At 48.4% G+C, this 23,418-nt stretch overlaps 1 protein-coding gene across 2 annotated transcripts in view; it reads left to right on the top strand.

The window, feature by feature from the left end:
* The first annotated feature begins 1,768 nt into the window (after positions 1–1,768).
* cbl (Cbl proto-oncogene) overlaps positions 1,769–23,418 on the top strand; it is a 30,696-nt gene continuing 9,046 nt past the window's right edge. Inside the window, exons 1-5 of one of the 2 annotated variants that reach the window (XM_086215342.1) lie at positions 1,769–2,708; positions 6,324–6,571; positions 18,999–19,145; positions 19,881–20,037; positions 22,714–22,835. In XM_086215342.1, the coding sequence (XP_086071468.1) occupies positions 2,562–2,708; positions 6,324–6,571; positions 18,999–19,145; positions 19,881–20,037; positions 22,714–22,835 (821 nt within the window). In that variant the 5' untranslated portion in view covers positions 1,769–2,561. The remainder of the gene's footprint in view (positions 2,709–6,323; positions 6,572–18,998; positions 19,146–19,880; positions 20,038–22,713; positions 22,836–23,418) is intronic. The other variant, XM_086215341.1, reaches the window with a different exon arrangement.

Genomic DNA, 23,418 nt, shown 5'->3' on the forward strand with positions numbered 1-23,418 from the left:
ATCATCCGTCCCTCCCTCCATCATCCGTCCATCCCTCCCTCCATCATCCGTCCATCCCTCCCTCCATCATCGTCCCTCCCTCCATCATCCGTCCATCCCTCCCTCCATCATCCGTCCATCCCTCCATCATCCGTCCATCCATCCATCCATCCACCCATCCCTCCCTCCATCATCCGTCCATCCCTCCCTCCATCATCCGTCCATCCATCCATCCATCATCCGTCCATCCCTCCATCATCCGTCCATCCATCCATCCATCAGTCCATCCACCCATCCCTCCCTCCATCATCCACCCATCCCTCCCTCCATCATCCACCCATCCCTCCCTCCATCATCCGTCCATCCATCCATCCATCATCCGTCCATCCCTCCATCATCCGTCCATCCATCCATCCATCAGTCCATCCACCCATCCCTCCCTCCATCATCCACCCATCCCTCCCTCCATCATCCACCCATCCCTCCCTCCATCATCCGTCCATCCCTCCATCATCCGTCCATCCATCCATCCATCAGTCCATCCACCAATCCCTCCCTCCATCATCCGTCCATCCACCCATCCCTCCCTCTCTCCATCTTCCCCCTCTCCTCCTGTTGAGGGTGGTGGGGGTGGAGCCTATCCCAGCAGCCTTCCCCCTGGACAGGTCACCAGTCCATGGCAGGGCCAACACATAGAGACAGACAACCATTGGCTCTCCCAGCCACGCCTACGGTCAATTTAGAGTCTGGATTAACCTGGTCCCTCTTGATGTCTTTGGACTGTGGAGGAAGCTGGAGTACCAGAGAGAACCCAGCAGGAACAGGGAGAACATGGAGACTCACCCAGAAAGACCCCGTGCTGCAGCCGGGGCTCCACCCACAACCTTCTTGATGGGGGGCCGCAGTGAGGACCACTGCTCCACCCACAATCTTCTTGCTGGGGGGCCACAGGGAGGACCACTGCTCCACCCACAACCTTCTTGCTGGGGGGCCACAGTGAGGACCACTGCTCCACCCACAACCTTCTTGCTGGGGGGCCACAGTGAGGACCACTGCTCCACCCCGCTCGCCTGAGTCCAATAATCTCAAACTAAAAAGTTCACCAAGAAAATAGAGTGAATGTGCTCATGTGTTCAGTCCACGCCAGTGTTGGATGATGGAAACCGGACCCATCACAAGCCCAAACCAGTTCATGTGCTGGTTCTACCAGTTTGATGTGTTTGAGTTTTGCTGCTGTTCGAACTCAACAGTTTTTGAGAGGTCATCACTCAAAGCCGAGGTTGAGACGGAACTGAGCGTCTGACATGATAACCGTACGTATTTGTTCAGGAGCACAGGCCCGCCGACCAGCAGGTGTGACCAGCTCACGCGTGGGACCCCGGTTCTTCGGCCTCCTCATAAACTAACACACATGGAAGGAACAACTCAAGTGCAGCTCACCAGGTCCAGAACGCTGCGCCGGTGTTCGGCCGCCATTCCGCCTGCAAACAGAAAGCAGCGGTTGAGTTTGCGAAGCCCAACAGGAATGCGGGAGGCTGCGACTCTCAGGACTCTGCTGGGTTTCTTTCTTGGGGGTCATGGTCGCTCTGCAGGTCCGAGCAGAGGCATCCGCGCCCTCAGCACTGGTGAGTCGCTCCTGAGGGCGTTGCCATGGAGACCTTCTCGCCCGGTAGTTGGCTGACTTTAACAGCAGCCAATCGCCGCTCGACCAGGCCGTTCCAGCTCGCGCGCAGCGGCGGGTAATTGGATCTCAGCGTCCTTTGTCGTCCCGGGCGACCGGAACCCGCGCGGGGAGAATTCAGCATCCCTCCTACAGACGCCTGCGCGCGCCCGGCTACATTCAGGGTCGTGAACGCGCAGGGCGCAGGCGTGGAGTTTGGGTTTCTAGAGGGGGGTGAACGGAAGGGGCCGAACAGGAAGGGACAGGGCCGAGTACACACGCCACGGGGAACGGAGACGCCCCGGGCAGCGTCTTAGTCTCACATCTACTCACCCCCGGTACGACCGGGCATGTCCGCGGAGGTGTCGCGGCTGTAACGTCCTGTCTCCGGGCACCGGGAGTGCGCGTGTCACTCACGCGCCACCCTTCCGTCAGGACCCAGAACGAGCTGCTGCTGAGCCGGCGGGACGCCATCGGGTTGTCGGAGGAGAGGACACACTCCAGTCCACCAGGCGTCTGGGGAGGGGGAGGGGGAGGGGGGACTGTGCCATTGTGCCCCGCCGAGGACACCCAGAGCCGGGCTGTCCTTCCGACCAGCTGCGTGTCTCCGCGGAGCGGCGCTGCTAGCTGCGGCAGCACCGAGTGAGTCACCGGGGGTTATTTAAGCCACAATCGAGCATTTATCTGGTCAAGCGGTGCTCGGTTGACTTATGGGAGCCTTCACACGATAGTCCCCCTCCTTCCTCTAACCCCCCCCCGGGTTAGAGGAACTCGCCTGATCGCCACTCGGGCGCTGTCCTCGCCGGGGGTGGCGGAACTCTTCTCCCGGTCCAGCTAACTCCAGCGGCGGCTCGGCCACCGGCCCCGGCCCGGCCCGGCCTCGCCTGCCCGTCGGTGTGGCGGACCCTCGCTGAGCCCAACCATGGCAGGGAACCTGAAGAAAGGCGGGGGACTAATCGGAATGATGAAGGATGCCTTCCAGCCTCACCACCACCACCTCCACTCCCACCACCAGCCCGGGGCCGTGGACAAGAAGACGGTGGAGAAATGCTGGAAGCTGATGGACAAGGTTAGTCCCGGTCTCCGCCGGTTCATCGCTAACTCCAGCTCGCGCGCTCGATGCCTTGCGACGGCTAGCTAACTGCAGCTAACTAGCGATGAGCTAGCTAATCTGCGGTTGCTGCAGTGGCTAACGTTAGCTAGTCAGCTGGCTGAGGGAGACGCGGGTCCCCGACTGTGGCTGGCTGGTTAATTCAGTCCATAACGTTTCATGACTCATAAATGTTAAAGACAAAGACGTCTAAACTCAACCAACATCTCCGTTTAGGGGTGTAGCAAGGTTCGCTGTAGCATATTTGTTTGCTAATGCTGTACCACTATGCTAACTTGTTGGACTGCCATAGTAACGTTTACATACATCGATGCGTCTAAGACTAGAGACCAGATGAGGAACTTTGTTCCTGTAGAGGAATTTGTTGAGTTTACAGGCCCTGCTGGAAGTCAACGGTTCACCAGAGGACCGTCCCTGGAAGCTCATACACAGTTTTGATATAAAGAAAAATAAATGTGTCCATTTAACTGGGCCCATTGTGTAATTTCACAGGGGAGACTCATTTCACAGCTTCACTTCTCGGAAAAAGTCTGTAGCAGTTTGACCCCCAGTTTCCTGTGAGATTCACTCAGCAGCATCAGAGTGAGCAGCAAGACAAGACACTCTTTTGTGTCTCCTTCCTCTTTGAGTTCAGAGCTCGGATCTTGAGAACGTGTTCTCTAATAAAGCTATTACTAAGAAACTGGATTCCTGTATATTGTGCTCCATCTGTGGTAGGTTGCGTGGGTAGAAATATTTGAAGTGAATGTCAACACGTGTTAGACAACAGAACACAAACCGCATTTCTGTCCTTGGGTCTGTGGCTGGGTGCTTGACATGGCTGTGGTACGTTTGCACCGCATCTTTATAACTTTTTAAATTCCTATCAGGCTGTTTGTTGACCTGCCGGCTGACTTGCAGCTCCAACACCACCTGCGCATTCAGGAGTAACTGCCAGGAGATGTGACTTCACTCCAGCAGCCAGCGAGCATCGCATGTACTGATGCTGCTGCTCTGGGACCCCCCGCACAGGAACCAGGAATATTCTATCATAGCTTCCTGTACCCTCAGAAGCAGAAACACTACAGCAGTATGTTTTACTTCTTTCTCTGCAGTACTGTGCTGCAGCATGACATGTGCTCAGCTATTAATTCACAAAACTACATCGATAGCCGTAACCTACTTTTGTGGAACTTTCAAAGTAGTCTTATGTAGTTATGCAATTCTATGAATAATTTAATTTCATAGTGAAATTTGTCATCAGACATTCTTGCTAAAGAATTATGTTATGAAATGGTGGATCATATGAAAACTGTAAAGCAGGGAATTAATGGGTTTTTTGAGAGGGCAAAGTATGTTTTCCAGGAACAATCTGGAAGAATGAAATTTCCAGAGGTCAAAAATTAAACTAGGGTTAACCCATCTTCAGAATGGTTAACCTGGAACCGCAGCACCTCTACTGTGGCCGGGCGGACTCAGGACTCAGCTGGAGGGGGACGAGTCGACCGGGAGTGGAATGCAGTTTAGCTGCGAGCCAGCCAACATTCTGCCTCAACACACTTGGGTTGATTGACATGCAGTTGTTGTGGCTCTGAGCTGCGGCATGCATGCACCTGTGTTTGAGTCATGGGCGCAAGTGTTGTGTGGTGGTTGGTAGTCTTAGTGGTATAACCTTGGCAGGTCTTATCTGGTCTCAGACATTACCCCCCCCCCCCCGTTAGAAGACACGTGTATAATAACACCAAAAATGTTAAGTTGTTCATGCATCTTAAAAAAAAAAACAACTAAATACAGAAATTAAGTACTGTAGTACTCATAGCCCCACATGTGGTACTCGTGTAGTCCCATATTCTTTCGTACTGTTTGTAGTCCTACTCTGTTGAGCTCTGAGTCAGTTCTGGTCCAGTTTGAAGTTTTTGTGACGGAGGGAACTCGACCTGCCATTGCTAGTTGTGTCTACTGTTGGGGTCCGGGGAGACACACTCGCCTCCACCTCTCACTGCAGTAAAGACTAGTGTATCTACTAGGAGAGTAACACAGACTTGTACATCTTTACAACTACTTGGTTTGTCCAAGTATTTCTGGTGTGGAGGACTTCACCTGGGATGCAGGAAGTTTGTGTCAGTGGGAGCCGAGCTGCGATGCTCTGACACCAGTCTAGGACCACATGCTGTGAACATTTTAGAAGTTGTGAAGTCGGTACCTCCTAAAATATCCCACTGGTCAAATGTGACCTCTTTCTTTTTAAAGTCATTTGACACAGTGATGACGAGCCTGATGGCCCATGAACAAACTGGGATTAAACACCCCTAAATTCCACTGTCCATGAAGGAAGTTTGGATTTTGATGGCACTGGACTTTTGAGAAATTCCTTTGTTAGTTAACATGCTGAGGGAATCATAGCTGATGCTTGAATGAGTTTATATATCGCTGTAGTAATGTGTGTTCATTCAGTCAGTATTTAGTTTTGCAGTTTGTACTTGAAGGACTTGTTACTGTTTGTCCAAATGGCATTTTAGTTCAAGGATAAATTACACTCATTGCACCAAATCTGCATCCTTTTAACAGCGAAGTGGGAAATGGGACGAGTCCCTGTGAGGCGTTACAGACACGTTCAGTTTGTGTCTCAGTACGTTTACAGTAAAACATGTGTCACCACAGCAGTGTAGGAGCACACCGGCAAGGGAGTCTGGCTGCAGGCGCGCGCCAGATATTTATTAGACATGCACTGAAAAATAAGTAGCACTTTAATGTTGGTTCCAGTCTTGTGTCAATCAAAAGCTGAATAAGTGGTGATAAATAGGACATTGATCATGTCCACACAGAGCAAACAGCACGAGGGTTCCAGGCTGAGAGTCGTACCCAGCGCCCCAGTACAGTTGGCTGGGCTGAAGTAGGCTGAAGCCTCGAGGGTGACACAAGCACGCAGACGGTAGCTGATAATGGCAGAAGATCCTGGGCATCGGTGGGAAGGTCTAGACCTGTTCACAATTCGCTGTCCACGGTGTTGGTGGTCGACGTCTGTCAAGAACAGCTGGCTGAATCAGGCCGTGTTGACCTATGAAATGAAAAGGCAGTCAAATAATGCAAATCCATCCAAAAACAGACATCTGAGGGGGCAGTGAATAATGAATGGACATGGCTGGCACAGCTTGTGGACTAAAGCAGGTATTCTGATGTGGAGATATGAGGAAGTGGTGTCATTGAAATTTGTGATATTCAGTGTATTCCCCTCTGAAATGTGTAGACTTGCCACACTGACAGAGCTTTCAAGTGTTTTCTGGCAGACTTCAGCTTTGTCAGCATTCTCTGTTCTGTGTGCCCTCTGTCTGGGCTCAGGATTCTGCACCCCAGGTAAGTGGTGTCATTCTGAAAGAAGTCACAGTATACGATTTAAGCCTCCATCTACGTTCTATTAATAATGTACAGACTGAAAATGTATCATAATGTTTTACACAATTCTCAGGTTTTCTTTGTGTCTCTGTTCTTTATGCTGCCTTTTTGTTTCCAGCACATCTTGTTTCATCTCATCTACTTTCCCTCTCCTACTCGTTTATTCTGTTTAACCATATCTCACATCCTCCTCCTCTGCAGGTGGTGCGTCTGTGCCAAAACCCCAAATTGGCCCTGAAGAACAGCCCCCCTTACATCCTGGACCTGCTTCCAGACACCTACCAGCACCTGCGCACTATTTTGTCCCGCTATGAAGGGAAAATGGAGACTCTGGGGGAGAACGAGTACTTCCGGGTCTTCATGGAGAACCTAACTAAGAAAACCAAGCAGACCATCAGTTTGTTCAAGGAGGGCAAAGAACGCATGTATGAGGAGAACTCCCAACCCAGGTGAGAGAATGACACCTAGCTGAGTTGGTGTCTTACTGTCAGACGCGAACCCTCAGCTGCTGTCATGGCCTCTAATGAACTGAAATCCTCTGAATGAATGGCGCGGCGCCAGCAATTGTTCCTGAGCCTGAGTGAGGTTGGAGCTGAGCATCTCTCAGAACAAGAGGAGAGGCGTGTTGTGGTTTAAGCATGTGAACATCTGTGGTTAACATACAGCTGCATGTCTGCCTGACACTCTGCCTCCCTATCTGCACCATCTACATCAACACTTGTTCTTCATCTATGTTTCACTCCAGCATGAGGTGTCTAAGAAAAGGCAGTTCTCCTAATTTTACCTGTGCAATGCAAGTGGCAAGTGCAATTAAAAAAATATGTCTCTGTCTATGAAGTACAGAATCAGAATGGGTGTCATTTGGAAGCAAAGCTTTCCACTGGCATTCATCAGCAGCTCCTCTGAGGTGCAGCTGGATGGAGCTCTGCTTATCTCCCTGCCTTCATCACCTTAGAGGAGTGGTGGTTTTGTTGGGTGGGTTGATCACACACAGTTGAGGAGGATATCATTCATCTGTGCGACAGTATCAACCAGGATGCCTCGCAGGCCTCTCAGCTGCAGCCTGTGGCAGCAGGAGGCCTCCTGGTGCTCTGCTGCCTGCAGAAGCCTGACTGTATTCACGTCTAATCGGACATCGTTGCATTCAGTCAAATCAACTTGTCTTTGCAGTGTGGGTCTATAAACGTGCTGCTTTGACATGTAGTTGGGAGACTTTGTCCCTTTTTGTCATCACATTTATGACCGATTGATGTGAAACCTTGTTGATAGCACGTGTGGGGGGGTTGTTATCTTTGAGGGGGCTTCATGTCAGTGGCGATGGGCAACATCACGTCTGTAATGCCTTGCTCCAAGGCCCCTTCCTTGTGCAAGGGAATCAAAGGCAGAGGGATTCCGCTCCTGTTACCTGCCGCCCAGGTGCTGTTTGAGTGTTTGGGCCACTCTTCTATTTGAGATGCTGGAAGACATGGACCCCTACACACAGACCAGTTCCAGGCGGCATCAGACCCCACACCTCTGAGGGAACTCATTTGTCACTCTGTCATGTGGAAGTTCTCTGACTTTAATAGAGGACTCTAATCGAGCTGCAATGATGATCCAATTAGACCAATCAGGGAATCAACAAGCACCCGTTTTAAAGGGAATCCAAAAGAGAATTCAGTCGTCTCACTAAAAACATGGCGTCAAGGCTGAAACCTCTCATCAATGACGCTGAAGGCTTTAGGGCAGTGGGTTGACTTCAGACAAGCACGATGGAGGAATTTTTAGTGTGGTCTGGTGCAGTCTGACGTGGTCTGGCGCGGGCTGACTTGGTCTGATGTGGTCTGGCGCGGGCTGACTTGGTCTGACATGGTCTGGTGCGGTCTGACGTGGTCTGACATGGTCTAGCGTGGTCTGGTGCACTCTGATGTGGTCTGGTGCGCTCTGGTGTGGTCTGGTGCACTCTGACGTGGTCTGGTGCGCTCTGGTGTGGTCTAGTGTGGTCTGGTGCACTCTGGTGTGGTCTGGTGCACTCTGACGTGGTCTGGTGCGCTCTGGTGTGGTCTAGCGTGGTCTGGTGCACTCTGGTGTGGTCTGGTGCACTCTGGTGTGGTCTGGTGCACTCTGACGTGGTCTGGTGCGCTCTGGTGTGGTCTAGTATGGTCTGGAAATGGTGGCTTGCCTTCCTGGTGGCTCATGAGGTAACCATCTCCAAGGAAACCATCTAAATGCTAACAGACGTGAGCGTTATGCTGTCTGCAAGCTGGCCTGAATGAAGTGAGGAAGCTGATACAGAAGAAGGCAGATAAGAAATACTTGTACAGAGAACATGAGTACTGACTAGGAGGGTAATTCCTAGGAGCCCAGTTGTCATGCTTTTAATTTCATGTTTCCTAGAGAGTGCAGCTGCTGCAAATGTAAATAAAATATACCAATAGGTGTCTCTATAAAATAATAAAGGTGCTAAAGCACAAGCTAATACACCAGCCAGCCACCATCAAGCCAGTACTGAGCAGCTCTCTCTGGCCAATGGTAGGTCATACATCCCCATTTTTCTCCACACTTCCTTTGAGAAGCTGCTGTTTCTCAGCTCCACGACTGTGGACAAAAACCCACAAAGGAGACCAGAGAGGGGAAGTTGCTATCTCAGCTACCCATGGAGTTACTATAAGCAGATAAAGCTCTTGTTATCCATTTAACAACCCTCTGTGAAATTCAATTTGACCACTGAACTGGTCCGCACAAAAAAAGAAATGACCGTTAAAAGCAGAGGAAACGCACACAGACGGTAGCAAGACACGACACACAAAGCAGGCTATTGTCAGCGTGGGGAAGGCAGTGACACCAACAATGGCTGTCAGCCCACTTGAGAATGCTATCAGATCAGCCAGCGATGGTGAGCCGCTGCAGACCAGTATGTGGTCAGGCAAGTGAGCTCAGCACATGGCTGGACTGAGACGTCTCACTGTCTGAATGCAGAAATACGCCTCAGATCATGTGCTGCTTTGTATGAATTTAAGTTCACTGTGACTTTGATCAGCAGCCATACTGGATCCTTACTGACAGAGGGACAATGAACAGGCTTCCGCCACCTCTTATGGGCTCTCAAGTCGGAATGAAGGATCTTGTAAAGAGTTGCATGAAAGCATTGAATGCAGCGTGGGTGGATATGTGATGTTGAGATGCCACACAGGCTTCACCAGTGTGTCTCCCAGAGATTTGTCCCCGATTCATGTGGAGGAGCCCCTGCTGTAGATGAGCTGGGCTAGTAGGTCAATACAGATAAGCTTCACCTTTTTTTTGTGTCACAGTCTAAGTTTGACTTGGTGGCAGCGGCCTTGTGAAGGTCAGAGTGGACGTATATCTCATCTTTTTGACATACATGTACCTGCTTTCATGGGAGGGAAAAGGAGGAGGATGAAAGTGAGCTGCTTCCTTGAGCAAGACATAATTATTAACCCCAGCAGCCCTTATTCAGTCTGAATCAACACAGTGCAGCACATCCTCTTTGTCAACTTTGCTCACTTCCTCTTACTGCTCGACAGGGCTGACACACACTCTTCCCTGAGAGTTGCCCAAGGACAGAGAATGAGATAATGGGAGTGAAGTTAGAAGTTCTACTTTTGCTGTTCCTGTTCTGAAATGGAGTGACTTAGATGTCGGACGAAAATTAAAACAGTGCTTTATTGTCCTTAGGTCAAAACCCTTTCACGGTCCACCATCTGACACATGACACAAACAAGCCTTTTAATTGGTATTTTAGCTCATGCAGCGGCTTGATGAAAACAGTTCCAGTTGAACGGACGTGTTACTGATGTGAAAACTATTGGTGTGAAGTTTGGAGTGAAAATGAGCGCAGTGTTCCCTCTTCTTCTTTTGTCCTGCTTCAACACAGCTGCAGTGCAGCCTGTGTGTATTAACTCACGCATGACCTTTATAGGAGGTGTATATGTGAACCACAGTCTGTCCCACTGTCCCTGAGCAGAGTAACGCAGTGGGAGGCTGATCAATCGGACCACTGACAAGCCCCTAAAGCCGGATACTGCTTTGACCTGTCAGAGTGTCTGTTACATCGTCTTCCCAGGATAAGCTGCCGCTGCATCCTGACCACCGTCGATAGGTCCTGCTGGTCACAGGAAGTGGTGGGCTCAGAGGCCGCAGGGTTATGCAACTGCACTGTGGGATAGCCTACACTGCAGGAAGTGACAGACGAGACTGTACAAATGAGGAACTTTGTTTCATTAAGATGTCGGTACTGTGCAGACGTTGCTGGCACTCTGAACTCCAACAACACATGTGCTGAAAACTTTACCCAGGGCATTTAGACAGACATCAGGTACGCCTACCAAACTTCTAAAGTTTGGGAGCGTTTTAGCCTGGATAGGCGAATAAAAGGACTTCTTGCAAAGTTTGCAAAGCAGACCTTGCGTGTCATGGCGGTACCTCGGTGATGCACAAACGTTTAAAGAAGCCCGTCGGGCAGTTGAACGAAATGGAGTCTGACTTGCCTCAGTGAGATTCAAGTAACATTCAAGCCAATACGGTTTTGATGACATTCATTGTACATTTTATAAGCGTATTTTCGCTATAAAACAGAGCTTGAGCGTTATGCCAGACTGTGCCTGACAAACGTGTTTTGAACGAGCAAACATAATAGGGTCTTGGCCCCGGAGTGCCTCTGGGCTCAGGCCCTAATTAAATGCATGAACACTGGGCCTAATTGGTTTTAGACAGGACATTTTTATTTAATTTTTGTACGGATCCACAGTGTGTTCAATAAAAGACGTGTTTTTCATTGTACCCTCTTTCTTGTGTTTATTATTATTTGCCACATAATTAAATCAACTTCATGCTAAATTTAAGAAAAAAATAATAATTATCCGATTAGTCGACGTATCGTTTCAATAGTCAGTGACCAGTCGACTATTAAAATAGTCATTAGTTGCAGCCCTAATACACACACATACATACACACACATATACATGCATATACATACACACACATACATACACACACATATACATGCATATACATACACACACATATACATGCATATACATACACACACATACATACACACACATATACATGCATATACATACACACATATACATAAACATATACTTACACACATATACATACACACATATACATAAACATATACTTACACACATATACATACACACATATACATAAACATATACATACACACATATACATACACACACATACATATACATCCACACACATACATACACATCCACACATATACATACACATCCACACACATACATACACACACATACATCCACACATACACACATATACATACACACACATATACACACATACATACACACACAAAGCTCTGAATCGTGGTTTGTACTGATGCAAGAGCAGCATGAAGGACTCGTGGACAGGAACTGTTCGGTACCTCTGGTATTTGCAAATGTCATTCACACCCATTCCTATTTTGGTTCGCCGTCTAAAACACAACTTCCTATTTTCTGTCAGTGAACCTGACATCCGTGTGAAACAAAGGTCCGTCTCTGACTTCATGGCTCTTTACTTTGGTTATCTGAAAACCATCTTATCTCTGCGGCTGTAGCACTGCAGGAAAGGTCTGTGTGTGTCGTATTAGATGGAGCAAGTAAATGCAGGAGTGCATCACAGTGATGTCAGATCAACTGATTGCACGGGAGAGTTTGCATGAATATTATGGATTCATGCTTTATCGGCAGCTGCTTGGCTAAGGTTAGTCTGGCACTGACATACTCCCACTCATGTCAAAACAGAAACACAGTGGTGGCTGGTGACCGTGGGGGTTATGCTGAGTCGACAGCCTCATGTCGCAGTCCGAGCTGCTGCACTGGTAGCTGCATAGTTGTTCTTGGGTTTGGGTCCGTTCGTTCCAAGCAGCTTATTGTATCTGATGTGTTCCCGACATCAGGTTACGGCTGAGGATGATTTTCAAAATGGTGATTTGTTGGTGTTTTGTTTATAGCTCACCACTAACCCTTTGTTCATTTGTGAACTATCACAGAAAAGTTTTCACACTGTAGTGCTGAACTCCTATAAATTTACAAAATGTCACTCGCATTTATTTTTGCCTAAATAATCTCAAAATGGCTCCAACAAACACTGAGAGCACACATTTATGCATCTAAACAACAGTCAGTGGTTTGGTTATTTCAGTGGGAGGTTTGGTTCCATACAGAAGAGCACCTCAGTTTGTGATGTATTATATGAGTCAGTCTGTCCTGAGGGATGGCGGTGAACATTCAGACACACATTTATACGAGTGTTCTTCTGTCAGGATGGAGCAGTGAGCTGGCTGGTGGAGTTGGGAAGCCTGTAGTTAGCCTAGCAGCTAACAGTGCAGAAAGATGGAAATCTGGTTCAGAGGTTTTGGGTTTTAGAGCTTTGGACTCAAGGTGCAGAAGTCATGGTTGTTTGTGCCACTATGATGTCAGTGAGCAGACCCTCATTTAGCCCTGATACTTCTAGTTTTTGGTGATTAGCACACAACCTGCTAGCTTCTCCTCAGCTCTGTGGTCACAAAGCAGCAACAGAAAGTATCATTGGCCAGAAGCACTGACCCTTCCTGTGCACTTCCATGTGTCATGAATACTAGCAGACGCTCGGAGCAGGAGTCTGCTTCAGGAAAAAAGCAACTGGCTGAAACTACTAATCAAGATGTTCTTGTACTTGGTAGCTGTCGTCCCTCCATGCTGTTGTTGGTGACACCATACATGTACTTAAACAAATTTGGCAGCGAGGAGCCATGTTAGCAGTGTGGAAATATTTCCAGGTAAAAGAGAGCAACTAAGACCAGGCAAAACAATTCAGAGGCGCGCACACGGCCAAGCTATTCTATTTCATAAAAGTTCAGTCCATGTTGTGCTGCAAGATAACGCAAAGAACATGGTGAAAGCCACGAGTGATGCGGAGCTTCCAAGCCTCCCCTGTGTCGCTTACACCCTTCAGCCGGCTGTAAACGAAGGGCTGCCGGCTCAGAGGAGCGTAGCTGACGCAGTGGCATTGGGACAAGAAATTGTTGGACATTTTAAACACTCCGCATTAGCCTCCTCTCACCTGGAGGACATACAAGTGCAAGCCAACCAGCCTGTTAAAAGACTCCAACAAGATGTCCCGACGCGCTGGAACAGTACTTATTATAAGCTCCAGTCTCTCTTTGAGCAGAGGAGGGCCCTCGGAATATTTGGGTCGGAGTCCGAGTTTCCTGGAAATCTCCCCCTCACCGCTCATCAGTGGTCACTCTTTGAGGACACTTAGTCTGTGCTTGCTCCGTTTGAGGAACTCACCAGAAAAGTGAGCTTCGGTGATGCACTTGCATCTGATGTCATTCCTGCTGTAACTGTGCTTGTGAGACGATTGACCAAAGACACGGACGAGGACCGTGGCGTTGAAGGCAGGAAGCGACGCTGGCTTCAGCCGTCCAGAGGCGCCTGAGTGAAAGGGAAAAAAATTCACTGTACTGCATCGCGACTTTTCTTGATCAGAGAGAGAGAGAGAGAGTGTGTGTGTGCGCTCACCTGTCTGTCTATGTCCAGTGTGTGTGTCTGTCAGTGTCCAGTCTGTGTGTGTGTCTGTGTCCTCTGTGTGTCTGTCTGTCTGTGTGTGTGTGTGTGTGTGTGTGTGTCTGTCTTTGTGTGTCTCTTTTTAACCAGCTAAAATATTTTTACTGCTTTTTTAGGTACAAAGATCGCTTTTTCTCGAACGCTGCCACAGAGGCCAGGACGTACATAGGAGGTGTCAACAGGAGAGGCAGACTAGCAGGGGGATCACGGGGAACCACTTGTTAGAAAGATTCGTAAGGTGCAAGCCAGCAGTAGTCTGGACAGTTTGTTTGATGAAATAGCAGGCGAGCGGGAATCAACACCGGGCCTTGAACCAGGAGGAGCTGCCATTCAGCTTGAGACGTGTCTTGGTGAGACCACAACTGCCAGAGAGGAAACCCCTCTACAATACTGGGAGGCTCACAGAGTGCGATATCCGGTTCTGGCTCAAATGTCAAAGAGATACCTGTCAGCCCCATGCAGCAGCGTGGAGGGACTGTTCAGCTCAGTATCCCACATTGTTGATGAAAACACAACAGGCTCATAGCTGAAAATGTTGAGATGCTTCTTTTCATCAGAAGAACCTGCCTGTCACTCAGCAAAATCAGTTTAATGCTCACAGACAGAAGTTGTCATGAAACGTTGATCACTTGAGGTGCTCAGCCACAGTTTTATGTTGGTTCTTGAATGAATCAGTGTACGTTTTTAAGTTGAATATGTGGCAAAGCTGTTAAAATCACAGACACAGAAAGTGACAATTTTGCCCTCAGGTCCTCTGGTGATGTGTGTGGCAGTGCCATGTTTAAAGCACTTCTGTAAAATGTCAGACTCGGGAAAATGTTTTTAAAAAATTCAAAGTAACTTTATGTGTAATGGCGTAAGTACTCGCTATCGGTGGCTACTGAAATGCAAGTACTCATACACTTCTCATTTTGGAAAAAAAAGTGGTATCGGTGCAACCCTAAAATGTATCAAGATAAATTGCATGGGCTGGGATTGTGACATTTCATTTCAATTTTGTGAAGAAAGTATTTATCCAAAAAGAGCAACATGGTAATCGATGGCCTCGCGCATGTGGTGCAGATGTTCTGGGATTTGTTTATACAACAGAGAAAATAATTGTAGGTATCTGGCTCATAATTATGTGGCAGATTGCCTCTACAGCCTCCACAGTCCTTGACTCATCTCCATAGCAAACACGCCGCACTGATGCTGGCTCAATGTGCAGAAAGTGCCGCCACAGACGACCATCTCCAGGGCTCAGCCCCCATCCAGGGAGCAGGGATTGCCTCGGTGATGGTGGGAGTCGGAGAAGCCGCCTGGCACGTTTGAGCTGATAGAACGTCAACAGTTACTCACATGACCACTTGTTAGAGTTTGAATGCTCAACTCCAGGAACCTTGACTCAGATGTGCAGCTGCAGTTCCGTTGTAAGCCGAGCTTACGAGAGCAGGAAACTCGAGCTTGGCTGGAACAACTGGAGAGTTGAAGATGAGACAAATGTTGCCGGTTCTGCTGAGTCTCGACTTCTGCTGCTTCATTCAAGTGGGAGATTTTGAATTTGGTATAAACATTACAGCAGAAAGCAGGGAGCCACCCTGCCTTCTATCAACAATTTAGGCTGCTGATGTAATAAGGGGATATCTCCCTGAGCACCAGCTGAGCGTGACCTCTGCTCCCCCGAGTGTTATTGATGACCAGCCTTCGGGAAGATCCTGTCAGATGGGTTTCCTGAACACGACCTCCAGGGTCTGTTGGAATAGTGAATGACATCACACAGATGCTGCCCATATTTAGACAGCAGGTCTGTCATGAATGATCATAATGCAGAGATCACATTGTTGTTTTCTTGCATTTGATGAAATACAAGAATTTGAAAATAATAATGAGAAACAAAATTGCAGAACTGAAAAAACAAACAGAATAAAGTCATGGATAACTCCATAATTTGATGCACATGATGATCTGGTATATATGGTTGTCTTTTGTTCTGATTATGAAATGAATGAGCTGGCTCCTGGTGCTGCTCTCAGCCTGGAGCAGCTGCATGAGGGCCGGCCAGCTCTGCCAGTCCAGACTGACTCCCCTGGAAACGTGAGCCTGGCTGACAGGCTATGCTGCTTCATCACACCCAGCAGGAAACGGGAAGGGAGCAGCCAGCTGCAAGGTCAGAGGTCAACCTATAATGTGAGGGGTTGGCAGATAAACCTAGTGTTGAGACAAAGGTTTTGCTTCCATAGTGAAGGATGCGGCAGCGGCGGTGACAGCAACAGTGATGGTGCACGTATTTGAGGATGGAGAGGAACACAGAAGTGATGCTTTGGAAGAAGATGATGACTTGGTGGTTTTTGAACCTTTTTATATTGTAGGGGGGTGGGGGGGTGGCATGGCTCATAGGTAGAGTTGATCTAGCAACCGCTGGTTCCATCCCCACTTCCCCTGGTGACCATGTCCAAGTGTCCTTGAGCAAGATACTGAACCCCTAACTGCTCCTGATGGCCCTGCGATGGACTGGTGACCTGTCCAGGGTGAACCCCGCCTCTCACCCAATGTCAGCTGGGATAGGCTCCACCCCCCGACCCTTAACAGGTAAGCAGTATGGAAAACGGATTGATGGATTGATTATGGATGATGGATGGATGGATGCAGGATATTGAAGCACAGACAGAAAGTGACACTGGTTCCAGTGGCAGGGACAGTTTTGCCTGCCAGAGCTTGTGAGCCAACAGCAGCTGGAACGGCACAAACGTACCGTTGTCATGTTTCTGGGGCGTGTGCAGCTTCAGAGTCTGCTGTTGTCTTCATCTGTATTTTAGTGTTGTAGCTGCTGTGTCGGAGGTCTCCTGGTCTTCCAAACTTTAGGCTGAATCAAATGGTTGCTTGGTTGCGTCGTGTTATGTGAAGCAATCAGATCCATGGAGCCTCATGCCTTCTCATTGTCACTGTGATAAACAGACTGATTGTGTGGCTGTGTTTTGCTCAGGTTGCTTTTGATCATCAGGCTGACATGCTCATCGTGACTATGGGCCTCACATGATGCTTTGCATGGGTGCTTTCATAGTGAGCTGAACAACGTGGCTGCTGGGAATGTCTGGTGTAGCAGGTATCTGGTCATGAACAGATCTGGGCGCATTCAAAACTTCACCGTAATCTTTATGACTCAATTTATGTCGAAACATTCATGTGTGGACCAGTTGCCACCTGGGGTGGATGATGGAAGGATTAATTTATTGTGATGTATTGTTCAGATAGTTAAGTCATCACTGATTTAAATTTTTATCACAGTCAACCACTGGTGAGCTCGCCGCTCTTTCTCTGCAACGATTTTTCTGCCCGCTGTGTCTGTTGGGCTGTCAGCCTTAGAGGTGTTCCTTGTGTACACATGAGCATAAACAGTCACGCTCAGTAAGATCCCATCAGCTATACTTCAAACATCACAAACTCTTTCACTGCGTTCAGCTGTGACGCAATGATTTTGGAGGTGGTGTGAGTCTCTACGCTTGCAGCAGGGGCGTGAGGGGACATGATCAGATGGTTGAAATTTGCCATAAATTATTTTATAACATTCTTTTTTGCAATGTTTTGGTTCATATTATGTCCATAAAGCATCAATCTGCCTGTGCAATACAGACTTGTGAAACCAGTGAATGTCTGCTAGGCTAAGCCTTCACTGAGAGCCTCTGGTCTGCTCCCCAGGTCTCCCTCTCTGGTTGGTGCTGGAGCGAGAGCTCCTGTTACCAAGTCTCCACCTTCGCCCCGAGTGAGAATCTTCAAACACATCATTAGCATTTGCTGGTGAATTAGACATGAAGTGAAATGTTGGGCTTCAAGATAGGAAAGTATAAGCTTGAAGTGCCCTCCATGAATGTTTCAAGTTGAGAGATGGACGCACACAAGTGGATTCATAAGATGGCAAAGCAACTGAGACGTGGAGATGAAAAGACTCGTGTGAGGAGAGATTAATTCTAAGCATAAACTTCAGAGAGACAGAGGACAACTGGTCCCGTCCGATGACGTCGTAGATGAAAGCAAAGCTGGAGACGGTTGGATGGGGGCGTAGCAATTGGCTGACTGGAGAAGTGAAAGTGTCTCAGTAGAGCAATCAGAGGCAACCGAGGACCCCCGCCGAGATGGTGGTGATGTCACAAACGCCTCTGACAGCGAACAGAGGACATCTACAACCACATTACGATTGCAGATGCGGGAGTGGCTCAAGGTTTCTCTTTCTACATCAGTCATGGGACGCCCTGATCTTCAAAGATCCAAAACCCATCACTGCCTCTGGCTTCAAGTCTTTGCTGGAGATGTGAAGTGGCAGAGCAGTTGGAAGGAGAGGCCGTTCATCTCCACTGTTTGGGTTTATGTCCTGCTGAGAGAGTAGAAATGCAGCTCTTCATCTCAGCCTGCTAGCATGGCCTCTCCTCCTGAGCTCAGCTATCATCCTACATGCACGGGTGTATTTTGGCAGGGTCTCAACACTGATGGTATCCATTCATCTTCAGACCCCCCAGTCATAGGGTATGTAGTGTAGTGTGGGGCAGCTGCAGTGCAGTTCCTCTTTCATGGCTGTCTCTCCCATGCATGTCAATTCACCGTACCGACAGCTAGCACAGTCTCCCTCTGTGCTGCCTCCCAGATCGCAGCTTTTAGGCGTAACACTGACTGCTGTCGTGGGGCGCCGCGCTATGAGGAGATTGTGTGGTTTCCATCCCTTGTTTCTTCTGCCTCTACCCCCACTGTCGTTCTTCTTCTACCCCCTCCCCACTTTTTCTCACCTACACTCAGTGTTGTTCCTTCATCTTTCATCTTCACAACTTCCTTCGGTGTGCAGGTCTACATTTGAATCTCGTGGTTTTTTTGAGGTGAGGTTAAACATTCATGTTTGGTAATTGGAGAGTTGCTGAGTTTGCTTGGTGTGAAAGCAAGCAAGAGCAAATGTAACACTGCTGTCACATGGTGTCCCTGCTGCCATCATCAACACTTCAGAAGTGAAAGATGCTTTAAAATATCACACTGGTGCCTCTCGTGAGACTTTTCTGATACACTGGTGCCAAGGGTTCATGGTAGGAAAAGTGACGAATTCTTAACTGATTTCCACACGGATGAGTTACCTGTGTGTGTGTGTGTGTGTGTGTGTGTGTGTGTGTGTGTGTGTGTGTGTGTGTGTGTGTCACACACTTGTTAAGGTTACTGTGTAATGATCTGATAGAACATGAACTTCAGCCGGTTGTGTTTGACTGGTGAAGCTGCTCTACAACCACAGAGCAATGATGAGGCGTGAGATCTCATGGTCCCCTCTGGTCTGGACCTCCACAGGCGGAACCTCACCAAGCTGTCGTTGATCTTCAGCCACATGCTGGCGGAGCTGAAGGCCATCTTTCCCAACGGGCTGTTTCAGGGGGACAACTTCCGCATCACGAAGGCAGATGCTGCAGAGTTCTGGAGGCGGGCCTTCGGGGACAAGTGAGTCTGAATATTGATATTTGTCAGCAGTTACAAATGATTGCAGTGATGTAATTTAATGGGAACCATGCAGAACAATGGTTAAAGTCCTGCTGCTCATTCTTCAGCTTCTCTGCAACAAAACACAGGTGTATTGAGTAAGTCAGGTCTGTCCATGTCCGCAACATGAGAGTGTTGGACACTAAGTAACCCAGTGGTATAATAACTGGGTTCCAAGTACCCAGAGGTCAATCAAAGTGTAAGTAAGTGTAGTCACACAAAAAATACCAGTGATGTGGAAATATTAGAACATTGTCAAAGTTTTATGTTCCTGGTGCTTTGTAATAACACATTCATTTCCCCATTTAGCGCTAGCTTTGTCTTGTCATGTGTCATAACTGTAGCAGGAAGTGGCTCATTTAGGAAAGCACAGGGCTACGTTTCAGCGTTTCGACCCCAAGCACATCAAACTGTGATGTGGTAACATCAAGTTAGCTTTCATGATTAGCATTAACCCTTAGAGACCTGGAAGGAAGTGTTAGAATAATGCCCCCTTTTCTGACATTAAACTTTTGGCTGAAGAGGCTGTTCATATCTGGGTGTAACACACCAGCCGGCCGACTGTAGAAACTAGAGAAGGAGCTAGTGCACCGGTGACACCTGCAGTATAGAACATGTCAGCTATGACCCAGACACTTGTGTTGAGTGTGACGATGCTGTGACACGAGGATGTCGTCATCTGCCCGTGTGCTGAAGGACCATCGTGCCTTGGAAGGTGTTCCGGCAGTCTCTACACGAGTTTCATCCCATCAGCTCCGGACTGGAGGCCATGGCCCTCAAATCCACCATCGACCTCACCTGCAACGACTACATCTCTGTCTTTGAGTTTGACATCTTCACCAGGCTGTTCCAGGTACACTCAACCACACTTCGAGGGAACAGAAATGTGCAAAAGCAGAGAGTGGTGGAGAGGTCAGGTAGAGAGCAGTTCATGACTGTCTGTTAGCCTTGATGAAGGAAGCAAATTCAATTTGAGCACAACATAATGAACTTAAAATAATCTGGCACATCTTTTCTGCTGACTCTATTAACGGACTTCTTCATGCTGTCGGGTGGAACTGCATGTGAAAGTCCCCCCACTCCCCAGGTAGAAATGTCCAGCCGTGGTTTGTCTTTAACTGGGTCTGAGGTTGAAGCAGCCTGGAGGAGATTTTGTTGCGTCTCCATTGATACGGAACTTGGAGTTCACCTCACTGCTATGTTGTCAGTCGAGGAGTTTTAGATTAGAATACAATAGAATGCCTTTAGTTTCACTGTATGGTCAGATACAACGAAACAGGGGAGCAAGTCGATATAAACATAGATAAATGAGATAAAAATACTGAACAAGTAAAAAGAAATATACAAGGTAGAGAAGATACTGTACAACAAGACATGTAGACAAATTTCAATTTCAATTGTAGACTGCAAATGACAGAGTTTTATGTACAGTAGCAGCGGTGGCTTGTGGGAAGAAACTGTCTCTGAGTCTGGTGGTTCTGGTCCTGATGGGCTGATAGCACCTGCCAGAGGGCAGCAGGTCAAAGAGGTGATGGGCAGGTGGGTGCTGTTGTCTGTGATTGCCTCGGCTCTTCTGAGGCAGCGGGCTGTGTGCGTGTCCTCCAAGGAGGGGAGGGGGCAGGCGATGATCCTCTACGCTGTCTTGACCACTAGTTGGAGCTTCTTTGGTTCTGCCTCTGTGCAGTGGGAGAACCACACTTTGATGCAGTTTGTCAGAATACATAGCAGCAGTAGAAGCGGCCGCTGCGGCGCCTTCTTGATGATGGCAGAGGTGTTTCTGGACCAGGAGAGAGCAGCGGGGGCGGCCTGGTGGAGCAGTGGTCCTCACTGTGGCCCCCCAGCAAGAAGGTTGTGGGTGGAGCCCCAGCTGCAGCACGGGGTCTTTCTGGGTGAGTCTCCATGTTCTCCCTGTTCCTGCTGGGTTCTCTCTGGTACTCCAGCTTCCTCCACAGTCCAAAGACATCAAGAGGGACCAGGTTAATCCAGACTCTAAATTGACCGTAGGCGTGGCTGGGAGAGCCAATGGTTGTCTGTCTCTATGTGTTGGCCCTGCCATGGACTGGTGACCTGTCCAGGGGGAAGGCTGCTGGGATAGGCTCCACCCCCACCACCCTCAACAGGAGAAGAGGGGGAACATGGAGGGATGGAGAGAGAGAGCAGCAGAGATTACAGTGCCCAGGAGGGTGAAAGGGTGGACCATCTCCACACGGTCTCCAGTAATGTGGGTGGGGGCTGGATCTGTCCTGTGCTTCCTGAAGTCCAGGATGATCTCTTTTGTCTTGCATGATTTACTTGCTTCCATATTTAGTCATGAAAAGTAGTATTTTATTTCTGGGGTGCAGGTACACTCACACACACACACACACACACACACACTTCCTCTGTTTGCTAGAGAAAGAGGGTGGAGAGGATGGAGGGCCGTTTCATCTCAAATCATCTTCAGAGCTGACTGAGGAGTCATCGTAACCATATTCAACAGTTACTTCATCATGACTACTATAGTAGTACAAATATCTGCGCTTCTGTACTCTCACACTTGTATCTCTTGCATGCTCTGGTACATATTAGTGACATTATCCCTGCCTACTTGTGCGCCGAGTACCGATAGGCTTAATGAAGCCTAAACAGATTACAGACATTTCCTATGACACTCGCTCAGTCAGAAGAAGCTTCCTCTAATGTCCTCAGACTGTGAAGAGGAAGTGAGCTCGTGGCTATTTTGAGCTCTGTCCTTGATATGCAGTAGATGATTCGTGTGAACAATGTGGTGATGGGAAACTAGAAGTAAAAGGAATGCTTTGTTCAGTTTATCGTAATGATTTTGACTGGAATGAACTGAACTCCAGGTGCTACTGAGAGGCAGAACAGATCTTTTATGTGTAGGTGAACTGCAGTCTTCGACAGGTGGAGGACGGGTGAGAACTGAGGTGCCTGTCATGGTCGTAACGTCTTGGCGTGTGTAGAACAACCCCTCATGTAGCTCCTGGGATTCGTTTCAAAAGTGTCAAAGATAAACAACATGCACACGTCAGGAGCGCTGAAGCTGCCTGAGAGACGTGTGGTCAGAACAGCTGTTCAGGCAGGGGGGGCTGACAGCCTCAAATCTAATCAAGACTCATTTATTGGCTTCATCCAGTTTTATTCAGGATACATACTGTGAAACTATACGAAGGAGAGACTGGACATCCACTGAAGTTGAACATTCCAAACTGTCATTCCAGGCTTTTACTCTACTGCTTGATTCGATTCTGGAAAATTCATCTTTGATAAAAGGAACCAAACCCGTAAAGTTTGCTTCTGCTAGCTTTGTCCTTGGAGAGCTGCTGGCTAGAGTCCATGCAACCTTCCTCCTTGGGTAGCACCAGATGGGACCAAATGAGTTGTTCCTATGTGGCTCGACTCAGGATGAGCCGGCCGTTGTAATTCATCTCCAGTAAACAGTCCTGCACCGTCATCTCTGAAGCTCTGAATTTCTCCTCATTTTCTGCTCACACTGATTTTTACATGTCACACTGTTGCTCATGTGCAGCCCTGGTCATCCCTGCTGAGGAACTGGAACAGCCTGGCCGTTACCCACCCAGGGTACATGGCCTTCCTTACCTACGATGAAGTCAAAGCACGGCTGCAGAAGTTCATTCACAAACCTGGCAGGTGAGACACCGGCAGCACAACCGCTTCATACAGCAGTGGAATGCAGCACCAACATGGTCTCCTGGCTGGTATTGTCCTCTAACCTCATGGAAACAATAACCCCGCATTTTTCCCATCAGTGCGGAGGCTCCTGTATGTGTTGCATCTGTTCATCAAGGCTTCTGATAGGGCGTCTGTTTCTACAGGCAACAGCATCTTGGCTGTCTTAAGTGGCTCTCATGACCTATTTCTGTCCCTGCTGAGGTGCTGATGCGTGTGTGCGTGATATTCATAATCCCATTAACCATCAGCGTTACCGAGTGACTATTGTTTATCATTCTCAACATAAAATGCAAATGATGAAGGTTTTCTTTTGCTTTTTTGCATCAAGGCAATGAGGCAGGGCACTAGCTTACAATTGGTCCCAGTTATACATTCTTATGTGTGTGAATGTGAAGGGTTCTGTGCAGTGCTGCACACTGGTACTGAGCATCAATGGCCTGATTGTACGCTGAAGGCTGATGTCACTCCTGCAGCCGTCCCTCCGCGGGGCAGCGCTGACGTCCAGGCTGCTGTTGGTCAATGAGAACTCAGTATTGTGACC

This window comes from Aulostomus chinensis, chromosome 10 (assembly GCF_037954235.1).
Source record: "Aulostomus chinensis isolate RoL2024-O1b breed Wild chromosome 10, RoL_Achi_v1.0, whole genome shotgun sequence".
Taxonomy (NCBI): domain Eukaryota; kingdom Metazoa; phylum Chordata; class Actinopteri; order Syngnathiformes; family Aulostomidae; genus Aulostomus; species Aulostomus chinensis.